This window comes from Charadrius vociferus, unplaced genomic scaffold (genome assembly GCF_000708025.1).
Source record: "Charadrius vociferus isolate BGI_N301 unplaced genomic scaffold, ASM70802v2 scaffold514, whole genome shotgun sequence".
Taxonomy (NCBI): domain Eukaryota; kingdom Metazoa; phylum Chordata; class Aves; order Charadriiformes; family Charadriidae; genus Charadrius; species Charadrius vociferus.
The window spans coordinates 1,945,318-1,956,966 of NW_009648118.1; the positions used below are offsets into that span (position 1 = coordinate 1,945,318).

The 11,649-nt window shown below is 38.9% G+C and overlaps 1 protein-coding gene across 1 annotated transcript in view; it reads left to right on the top strand.

The window, feature by feature from the left end:
- ASAH1 (N-acylsphingosine amidohydrolase (acid ceramidase) 1) overlaps positions 1-6,961 on the top strand; it is an 11,477-nt gene extending 4,516 nt beyond the window's left edge. The window contains exons 6-14 of the mRNA XM_009883919.1: positions 114-188; positions 1,034-1,079; positions 2,511-2,655; positions 3,842-3,896; positions 4,103-4,184; positions 4,785-4,916; positions 5,139-5,262; positions 5,811-5,867; positions 6,583-6,961. Of these exons, the coding sequence (XP_009882221.1) occupies positions 114-188; positions 1,034-1,079; positions 2,511-2,655; positions 3,842-3,896; positions 4,103-4,184; positions 4,785-4,916; positions 5,139-5,262; positions 5,811-5,867; positions 6,583-6,672 (806 nt within the window). The 3' untranslated portion in view covers positions 6,673-6,961. The remainder of the gene's footprint in view (positions 1-113; positions 189-1,033; positions 1,080-2,510; positions 2,656-3,841; positions 3,897-4,102; positions 4,185-4,784; positions 4,917-5,138; positions 5,263-5,810; positions 5,868-6,582) is intronic.
- The last annotated feature ends 4,688 nt before the right edge of the window (positions 6,962-11,649 follow it).

Sequence of the window (11,649 nt, forward strand, 5' to 3'; positions counted from 1 at the left end):
TCTTAAGAGACATATTATAGAATGCTGAACTTTGTAATATGCTTTTTCTTACCATTTATTTATGTTCATAGCAAAAGTTTCAAACTATTGAACTTTATTTCTTTTTGTTCTAGGGGAAATTGTTATTTTTAACATCTTTTATGAAATTTTCACTGTATGTACATCAATAGTGGCGGAAGATAAAACAGGTAATGCAACCCAGAATAGTGTTAACAGTTTTCAGGTTTTCGCTTATGTAGGAGAGGGTCCACCTCAATTACACAAATACAGTCCTTCTCAACTGCAGGCAAGAAGGTCTAGTAGAAGAGATTAAAAGCAATGATAATAAAAAGGTAGTCCTTGAGAAGGGAATTAAGAGATCACAGGTGTCTTAGGTAAAAAAAAAAAAAAGGAAAAAGTACTTTCAAAGATGGTTTGGTTTTGTTGTTAGGTTTTTTTTGTGGCTGGTTTGTGGTTGGTTGGTTGTTGTTTTTCTTTTTTTTAATAGGTGGCATTTGTTTTTCTAGGGGAAAGAAACACCAGCCAGACACCTGATACTTTCTCAGTGCCGTAAGAGGTTCTAGTGCAACCTGTTTTGCATCTAGTTTCTAGCTATCGCATATGTATGGTGCTAGAGAAAATGGATAGTCTGTTTTAAGAAAAGAGGCTCTTTCATTCTCTTCTACAGTTCTGCAGCCTTGTCTGCACCTGTTCCAGCTTAGGAAATTTCTGAGTGATCCTCAGAGGGCTTACAATGTCTCACTTTTAGAGGAAGCTCAAGGTACTATCATTGCATTAAGATAATGTGGAAAGCATCTGAGGCTGAGCTGGACAGCAGTTTACAAGATCACTTGATTTCAGTTATGGCAGAACACTCTCTGATCCAAAAAATCCCACCATTTGTTTGTGCTTATGAAAAGGGTAACTAGACAATGATTTTTTCCCTGCTTAATTTCCAAGGTATTTTTCCTGCTTACTCATTTCCTCGTTTTCTAAGCTGAATTTTATGTCCTTTTCTTTAGAAAATTTTCTTTCTTTATTTATTGTTATGTAGGGAAGCTGTACCATGCCAGAAACTTGGATTTTGGACTCTTTCTTGGGTAAGTACTTAAACTTGTGCCTTTTCGTTTTTATTTTTTTGTTAAACCCAAAGAAAAAGCTAGCTGAACTTGAAATTTCTACAGTCATTCTTTGAGTCTAAATGATGCATTGGGTGTTGTTAAGACTGTGACAAGTAATTCTGCATTGCATGTTGTGAAAAAAGGCTAAAATGAACAAAAGGTTTGTTCTGCTGATCTTATGTCAAACTGCTCCAAGCTTGTCGGGAATGACTTTGTAAAACAGCTGAGTTCAGTGTTACTCAGTGCTTTCCCAGCTCCAGTTAAAACTCTCAAACCAAAGAACAGTCCATGTAACCTTATCTCTGAGGCACAGTATATCTTGTTCTTTAGGTGCTAGGACAGAAGCATCAATGTTAGTGTATGCAGTGAAATGTGGATTGGATGTGGGCTTGTTTTTGTGGTTGGTGTTTTTCCAAATTATCCCCCGAGTTACTGTACTGTGCTCTACTGGCACTTCCCATCATTCATCATTTCTACTCAGAAGCCGGTGATTTGTATTCCACTGATCTAACATTATCATTCAGTTGGCTACAAACTCTGTAGTTAGTTGCCTAGAACTGGATTCTCCTTTAGTTCTCATTTCATACCTTGTAATCAGGTAGTTCACTGCTTGCTTTTATTATCCCAGTATATTTTGTAAGGTCACTCATCCAGATGACTTTCAATGCCCAGATGGGATTTAAATGTCCGTCTTCATTAAAAATCTTACCTGCCTATCAGAAACTCAAATGTTGTCAACTGTGACTGCACCTGTTGGTCACAAGTTTGTCTTGTGTTTTGTTTGGCTTGTGTTGAACTTCTCCCACTGGTCAGAAACACTGGGAACATGCTTCCTGAAAATTAAGGCAACTTTCAAAGCTGTTCCAAGAACCTGGATTGTTTCCAGAGAATTTAATCGTCTGCTGAGTGTTCTTTAGCACCCTCTTGCCTACAAACTGTTCGGGTTTATCTTACAAGCTAGAACTGGCAAATCCAGTAGTATGTGGTTTGCTTCCTCGCTTTGAAAAGTAAGAATTTGAGGGACCCAGCTCGTTCTGCTGCAGAACAAGTTACACGTGCCCTCAGGATACAGTAGGTTTGTCGTCACAGGCAGTACCTGTAGCGGCCTCCCTTTGCCAGCAGGAACAGAACAGAGTAATGTGTGTTCAAAACAAACCGGGTGTAATGCTGTTGCTGTTTAATACTGAGTAGTGATACGCTCTTGGTTCGAACGGGTCTTTTCACTGACTGCCTATGCGTTTAGACTTCGTAGTTGTCCCTTGCTGGTGCTGCTCAGGTAACTACTGAGCAGTGGTGTTGGCTGACATGAGTAAGACCAGGACAGGCACCACACACAGGAAATAAGTGTGCTGTGAAGTTTTAAAAGCTACTGAGGGAGGGAAGTTTCAAATGCTGTACTGTCTTCTGCAGGTGGGATGTTAAAAATAATTCCTGGACTTTAACTCGGGAACTGAAGCCTTTAGTGGTAAACTTGGACTTCCAGAGAAACAACAAAACGGTATTCAGGTCTACAAATTTTGCAGGATACATAGGCATGGTGTCTGGAGTCAAACCAGTAAGTATGGGGAGGGGGGCTTGTCAATTTTTTTATAATGCTTCACACTTTCCTTTAAGATGCAAATTTTCCTGCTTTCATCCTCTGCCTTGGGATGTTTATTAGTAAATGATCTCTTAGTTGTCCTGGTACACAGTATAGCTATTTGAAGAGAGGTAAAAGAAAACTATTCCTTGTTAAAGAAGATTGCCTAAAAGAAATATTCATGTTTGGACAATTCTTAAAAAGCAGTGTTGAATTCTGAGTGTGAACAGGAGTGAATACAAAGTGCTCAAGTGGTTGGAGTTTCTTGCTAGCAAACAGATACTGCTGTGATCCCAGAGGTGAAACGACATACTTGTGCTATTTTAATTCTTTCTCCAATCCTTCTTGGAAAAGGAGTTGTACATTGCAAAATTTAATATATTTTTTAATAGGCACCTGAAATCTGGGCTTTATCTATATCTTAAAAACCAGCAGTACAGAACTATACTAGGGTCTCCAGCTTACCACAACTCCTCCTTTTCTACGTGCTCTGCCTTTATCTTCAATTATAAGTGGCCCTTTTCATAGTAGAGCACTTCTGGCATAAATCCCTGCGTTGCATCCATTTATTTTTGTCTTCTGGTCAAATACTTTGGGAAGAGTCCATTCTGAAAATGATCCAGCTGAATTCCACTTTCCTCTGAAAGAAACAGTAGCTGGAGAAGACTGGGATTTGAGTTGGAATTGCAGGTTGCAAGTAGAGCAGACTGAGTTGTGTCAGCTGCCTGCCCATGTGAACAGCAATAACATATCAGGATGTACTTAGCACTGGGACTTAAAAATCTGCCTTCAAACTAGAATAGTATTCAGAAGTCTGAGAAGAAGGTTACATACAGGAGGGGAAGGAAAACTGGTAGTTCAGTGATGCAACAAGGACCAAGAGAAAAATGGCCACAGGCTTGACTTCCTTAGCATAAAAGCATGGTTTACTGGATTGCTATGCCAGGTCAGTAGACTAAGAATTATCAATTCTACTTGCTCAAGCAGTGATAAATTACGTTTTTCTCCACATGGGCTTGATCTTGCAGCCCATTACTCGAAGGGGAAGAGTCAAATGAACAAGCAGCTCAATTGGCATGTAAATTGCAATGCTGCCTCTTGTTTATTACTGGTATTAATGGGCTCGCGATAGACTAAGGTTGACTGGTTTAATGCTTTTCAGGACTTGTTCACTCTGACAATGAATGAGCGTTTCAGTCTTGATGGTGGTTATGTTGGTGAGTAATGCTCATTTCTTTCATTATTTCTGTACAAGTTTTCCAGACCTTGGGCATACCAGTTACCTTAATAAACAGGCACACAAATGGTGAAAAGATTCCTGATGAGTAAGGTAAAACATAGTTAATTTTAAAGGCTGTGAAAGTTAGAATAGCATGAGTGAACCTTCTGAAAACAAATTATTGTAACCAGTGATATTTTGCAGGAATCTTCGAATGGTTTCTTGGTAGAAGAGATGGTATGTGGATGGGCTTTCTTACAAGAACAGTATTAGAGAATGCTACAAGGTATCCCCCCCGCCCCTAAATATTCTACTGCTTAAATCTGCTTTGCTTCCAACTTGCATGAATATTGTAGATGTATGCTTAGTATCTAATGGTACAGATATCTTCCTAGAAGCCTTGACATTAAATAGTTGTGGGTTTGCTGGTACTCTGGTGGGGGGGAGGCATCACACGTGATCCTTTAAAACTCTTCAAATTGTCTTCTCAGTTTTATTTTTTTCTAATGAACCTATTGGTATCTGAAAATGTAACAGCATTCTGCATCAAAACACATCCAACAGGTAGTAGTACATTATAGGAAGTAAACAGAAACAAAGTTCTCATGCAGTAAATTAATTAGATGGAATATGACACAGCATGTCATCATTTTATTCCTGTTTTAAATGTAGAAAAAGTCCAAAGAGCACATCTCAACTTTACAAAGTGAATGGAGGAGCTTTGCTTTACTGTGTTCTTTCATTGTGATACCATCTCCTCATATGTGCATGAAAGGGGAAGAAAGGAAAGAACTACCCAAACTATTCCTGGGTCTGTGTAACTCATTTTTCAGTACTCGAACCATTTATAGCATTTAATAGTCCAACACTACTTTGTTATCTGCAGTTACCAGGATGCAAAAGACAGACTGGCAAAAACAAGACTGCTGGCTCCAGCTTACTTTATACTGGGTGGAAAAAATTCTGGAGAAGGGTGTGTGATAACTCGTTCCAGGACAGCTACTCTGGATATCTGGGAGTGAGTATGCTTGACCTTGCACCTTCCAGAAGAGGACAGGTTCCACCAATAATTGTATCCTATGCTTCTTGTGACTTCTGTTGTGCAAGAACTCACTTCTTTAGCATCACTGAAAAGTACCACAGGAAGCCTAAAAAAAAAAAAAAATCCAGCTGTATATACTATATATGTACTTGCTATATACTTAGAGCAGCAAAACACAAACATATACCTCTTTTCCAGCCTTGATGTCAAGAAAGGCACGTGGTACGTGTTAGAAACAAACTACGATCGCTGGAAGCCTCCACTAGTCTTGGATAATCGTAGAACACCTGCAATGAAATGCCTGAACCAGACAATGCAAGAGGTAAACATCCTCCTAGTACCTCATCTAGCTGTTTTGAAACTCTCAAGTTACAGTACTGATCCGACACAGCCAGGAGCATTCGGGGCTTTGGCAAGCACAGCTGTAGTGGCAAAAGCGGCTAACGGTTTTGTGATAATTTGTCTGTGCTTCTGGGTAGTAAAGTACTAGGTGGTGCTTTACACAAATACTTTATTTTTTAGTTTTACCCTTTGTCTGCATCTAGATGGGTTTCCTGCAAGCATTACCTGCGGCTGCAGGGGGATAAACCTGGAGATACTTTGAGAGAGATTTTAATTGTTTCCTGAGCTGTTTTGTCACCAATGAAAGTCGAAGACAGACTGTCAGGCAGCAGGCACTGACACTCAAGTGTCCCATGCTGTACTGAGATCTGGTCTGCTTAAGTTTTTGCAACCGATGTTCTTCTGATTTCAAGATGTAATCTTAAAGCTTTATCATACTATCTAATCGAGCATTTAAAAAGTTACACTTTTCAGCATTTACACTAATAGGTAAATGTCCATTAACATAAATTTATTATTTTCTTTCAGAACATCTCCTTACCAACAATTTACAATGTTCTCTCCACAAAGCCTGTCCTCAATAAGGTAATGCTTCTATTTTTGCAGAAAGTTTAGAATGGGGAGGTGGGGGGCAGACCACTAACTACTCTACATCCAAGGAGGAGGTCACAGGGGTACATTCAGGGGTTTTTAGGTGAAAACACGCACATAAAAACAAAACAAATTCCACGTTACTTTGTAAAAGCAAAAGGTAATTGCTAGAATAGCTGTTTTCCAAAGGTCCTACAGCTTTAAAGCTCCGAGTAGTCTGAGCCCTTTCCTCATAGCTGGCTCAGCTTTGAGGCAGCATTTGCTCTGCAGACATCTTAAGGACCCTTCTAACCTGAATTAACCTGTGATATAAGTTAACCTTAGATAACCCTTATAAGTAGCATGAAACAAGTTAATATACCTCATGGTTTACACATACTACAGTGACATTCTTCTTGAAACAGAAGATATTTTGGTCTGAACTTGAGGGTTTGGTGTTTAAAAAAAATAGACAACTAAAGGGGTAAGAAGAGTTTTTGAATGAGAAATTAAGTTGCTATATTCAGTAGAGGCAGCATTCTTGACTGAGGACACAAGCTATTCATACTTGCATGTTGTTGACTAAATAAGATAAATGCTCATTTCAGTCAAACTGTTCAGCTAGTCTCAGAGACATTTTTTCACTAATTACTGTAATGAGGCTTTCTCTTTTTTTGTTTTCTTTTTTTTTTGTTTGTTTTTTCTTCTTTTCCTCCCACCTACCTATTAGCTGACTGTGTGCACAACGCTGATGGAGGTGTATAATGGTCATACAGAGACTTACCTGCGGGAATGCCCAGATCCTTGTAGTCCTTGGTAGTCCTCGGTAGTCCTCTACCTTTCCTATGTTGGACGCTGCTTGTCTGAATTGGAGATCCTCCAAGAAAAAATACTTCTGGAAAATGATTCCTCAGCCTAATTCCTTTCTTCAGAAATCTAATGGCTATATACACATGTCAATGAGCTTCTAACAATGGAGGACCCTATCTCACATTGGACTATCTTGCTTTCTGATCAGCAGTTCTGCTGACAAGAAATGTGTACTAATGTATGTCTGGTTTGATTTCAGCCATTTTTACCAAATGAGTTCAGCATTTAGCTCTAGATCTCTTCAGTATTGACAGTATTCTTGGTTTGGTTTGTTGTTGGTTTATGGGTTTGTTATTCTTGTTTCATGGGTTGGTTGTTTTTTTTTTTAACATGAAAACACTTCTAAAGCACACGTGAGTTAAATGGCACCTAGTAGGCATGGAAAAGAATTGGGTTATTAGAAGGCCATCTGGGACAGTAAGGTTCTGTTATTCTTTCTGAAGCACTCAAGAAGAATTGCTAGTGTTCTGGTCCAATATGAGGATATGTCTAAGATGCCCTGTTATAAAGTAGCCTACCAAATGTCATATCTAATCACAGAAACAAGGTCTTAGGGAAATATAAAAAATGAGATCTGAGCAAAAAAAAAGTCTTTTCCCTGATTTATAGATCTTTTGCTGAAGCTCTTTCTTGGCCTGTTAACAAGGTTTTTTTAATACAGATTTTTCTGTTGTCTGAAAAAAATAAATGCTAATACAATAAATATTTTTAAGAACTACTTTTTTTGACTGAAGTACAGATGCACTGATTTCGTACCTCAGTGGAAGTCACCATGCATGTTACTTATCACATGGCAGAAAGGGCATTCACTTCCAAATAGACTGATTTTAACAGTGTCTGAAAAACTGGTTTCTTGAATTGACTGTTAAAGCTATTACTGTAATGGGAAGTAGCCAGCTACTAAGAGTGACTGGGTTGTTTGGGAGGATTTTGATTGGTAGGTTGGGTTGTTTTTTGGAAAGTGGGGGAGGGAAGCCAAATCAGACTATAGCATTGGCCAGAGTTCCAATTAAGAAAGTAAAGGTCCTTTAGGAATAGAGGGAACTATAGGCACCCTAATATCCTAGGGAGCAGATAATGTAGAAGGCAGTAGTTTCATCTGTGTCACTGGCTGCATTGCTGGGACGAGTTTCCAGTGCCAGCTCTTGTGTTTTATAACACACAAAGAGAAGACACTGGAGAGTAAGTTTAGGAGCTGGTATATGTGGTTGTTCACTTGTAATCTTTACTTAACCACCTGAGGAAAGAAGCACTCTTCATATTCCTCTTAAGCCATGAATTTAAATTTGCCACTGGTGGAAGGGAAGTGTTTGCTGTCTCGTTGGTGTCTGCAGAGAGGGTATTGCATAAGGCATTCTAACTAAAACTTGCAAGTCCGTGACACCCAGTCACAATGGGATTCTTGATAGCCAGGACATGCAGAACAGTGTTAGTTTAGTGCAGAACAGAGGATACCACAGTTTTGTCTTCAACAAGTTTTGTCTTCTACAGTAAAGGCTACTGTAAGATTTTTTTAATAATTGCAAATTTAACACTAAGAAATTTTAGACGGGGAAACAAGTTATTGCCCATAAGTCTGTGATGCAAAGTCAACTTTCATCCAAGTATGACTGGCTAAGTTTTATTTAGTATTGATTCTTTTTGTAAAAGAAATACTAAAAGATAACCTTTAATCACCCTTTGTTTCAGTGACTAGGTTACCAGCTTACAGCAAACCGTCACAGCTCTCCCTCCATCAACACTGGAAGAAGCAGGGACAAAAGGAATGCTATTTGCCACGTAACTTTAGCAGCTACAAAGAAACGTGGCTTTTAGGTGAGGAAGATGATATTCTAGGCCTTAGAACAATGCCTGTAGTAGCACAGCAAGCAGCAATTCAAAGGGGTGTAAAGCACTGATGCATTGAGAGCACACAGAAATCGGCATCCCACTATTTAAACTGATGTTAAAAAAGGGCTAGTCTAGTTGTACATCTAATTTTTTTTTTAACTGAAGTGTGCAATCCGAAGCATGTTAGCATGATTATATTATCAGAGTCCATTTTTAATCTCAGTCGTGAATATTGGGCCTATGTAAACCAAAATCAACATACCAGCATGATTTAGATTAGGGAAAAAAAACATGTATAGTGTGAAATGCAGCTTCTGGGACATTTGATTCCTATAAAGCAGTTAAACCAAGTCAAATGTTACAGTCTGTACCATGAAGGACACATCATATACTGCTGAGTTTGCACCTTCATCTGGTAGGGGGTTGTTCAGATTTATTTGGAATTAGTTGCATAATAGCCGTAATCAAATTACTTTGTCATTTAAAAATAAGTGGTAAGTTTACCTGCTTAATTAGTCCTGTCCCACTTTAGCATATGTGGAGCAAGGCAGTGTAGACTATTTACAGTCATTAACTAATGAGCTTTTGGTATGTCCCTTGTGCAAGACAATCCACGTTTCCACACTGGAAATTGCTTTACAATTGCAAAAGCACAGCTGAATCCCATAGATGTCTGTCCAGAGCCTGAATGCCTGTGCCTGCTGATGAGTGAAATAAACAAAGCTGTTTAAAAACAAAAACTCCAACAACGATGTCTTACTGTGTCTGCCTTAATATAGAAAAAGTGATGAATGTGATTAATTGCTTATTGATTTAACCTTCATCTGTCAACTCGGAAAGCGCTTGTTCTGAAGGTTTTCTCAAGCCCAACAAAAAGTTTAATTTGCTCTTGTTGCAGATAGAGACATCTATTTTTAATGTCACTTTACTGCCTTCCCCCTGCTTCTGCTGCTCTAGGCATTGTCATGAAAGCTAAGACTATTTCACTGAAGAAATGTATACAACTACTTGCAACTTTGGGATTTAATTTAGCTTCTTAAAAAAAAAAACCAAAACAAAACAGAAAGACACAAAGAACAGAAATGGGTATGTTTCTTCATATTAATTTGCTGTACATATAGTTGAGGTACCTCACAAACACTGAGAGGGTGGTCTGATGGTTTTTTTTCCAGATTTGTTTTTTTCCTAGGTCAAATAAGCAACCATGTGTATTTTCTCTTTTAAGTTTAAATAAGAGATTTACATGGCTTTCCTGGTTACGTTGTGAAAAAAATGATCAAATGGTTGCCAAAAAGAACCCAACATACATGTAAGCAACAAGACAAACCTACTGGTTTATTATTACTGCATAGTCTAGTTCTATGAAGGACAGCCTCAGTATTTTAGCTTCCAGGAAATTTTTTACTCTTAATGTAAATACAAAGAGTTAATCCAGTTTATTCTGAACTTGATTAAATAAGGCGTTACAGGAAAGACAAAGAATTTATTTGGACACTGGCATGTAAATGCAAAAAATGTCACTTTGCCAAGAAAATGTTACACCTCTGCAACTTAGGAAACCCATGCAGCGAAGCCCCATACCATTTCATAGGAAGGAGGAATGGCATCTCCCATGTCAAAAAGCAAAATGTGAGCAGCTGGTGAGGACAGGCGAATCTAGGAAAGGAACTTGATTCTATCAAAATCAAGCAGTAGTTTTGGGACACACGTGCAAGAAAGTTTGTATTAGAGTCACTTGCAAGTTAAGGCTTTGCTTAGAAGCAAAACTCCAGAGCAGCGCCCACAGATGTCCTGGAAAATATCTGCCAGGAAAGCAGCGAGAGTAAATAGAAGACTCGAGCTGGAGCAAGCAGGTGTGATGGACTGTGGACTGACAGGGAGCAGCTGAGAACTTTAGGCACGCAGCACAACTAACAACAAAATACTCCCCCCTCCCAGCACAAACACCTGTCCCACATTCACGCAGCCAGCTCTTTGGGGTATATGTGGAAGGAGAAAGAAATGTGAACAAAAAGCTCAAAAACTTGGATGTCACCTTAGTGGCAACAGCAGGCAAATGACCTGCTTGTGCCACGGATCATCAGCTGGACCTGCCGCTCCTGCTTTTGGAGGACCAGAAACGTTGGTGAGAAAGGCACACCCAAGCTCTCTGAGCAGCAAAACCTCTCATCCTTTGCACCAGAAGAACGAGATGAGCCAGAAAGAATAATGCTCAATCAAAGCGGTGGCAGAAACCACAATTTGCCCTGGGAAGAAATCTCCAGATATTTATGCATTTTATAGGAAGCTGCTCTTGACTGTTAAAAGAGTCTGGAAACACAACATACCAGTTGGCCGAGTACTGTGATCAAGAAGCAAGCAGACCACGCAGTTGTTCCCTACCAGTTTTTCAGAGCATCATAACTTGTGGTATCAAAGATTTTAAAGGTCTTATGTAGCTCAGTCTGCTCCCACACTCTGTTACTTAAAGGAGAGGACAATAATTACAAAGGAGTTAGTCTGTTTACATAGAGAAGTGCTTTACTCAGGACATTTTCTGATCTACAGTGAATCAGCTCTGAATTATATTAGTTGTATATAGGACAACCTCTCTCAGTCTAATTTGTTTTGCAGAGTTTGTTCTCCTAGCTCAAGGGTTATGCCTGAGCAATAGAAGAATCTCAGTAGTGAGGCTGCCTCTGTTGGGTATTCTGTATTGACGGTAACTCTAGTCATAAGGCGGGCTTAAGGTTTTCCACTGTTGGTCTTGTTTTTCTTTAATCTTGCTAAGCTTTCTCTATTAGGCAGATGCCAAATGTAGAAAAAAAATTCATCCTAGATTTTTCTCATCTTTATATTGCAGTGAAAATGGTTCATCTTGTTAAGAAAAATAAATAAAAAAATAATTTTTTAGCCATAGTAAAAAAAAAAATAGATCACAAGCATTGAGTTGTAAAGTTCCAAAATGCCATCGTGTTTATAAAACAGAACTTTAATTCAGGTACCTGGAGGGTTTGGGTTAGACATAGCCTTTTCTCAGGCTACACCCACGGTCTGAATTACACCAGTATTTAAACCTTTGAGTAGTTACATACAATTTGCATCAACTTAGTTCCCA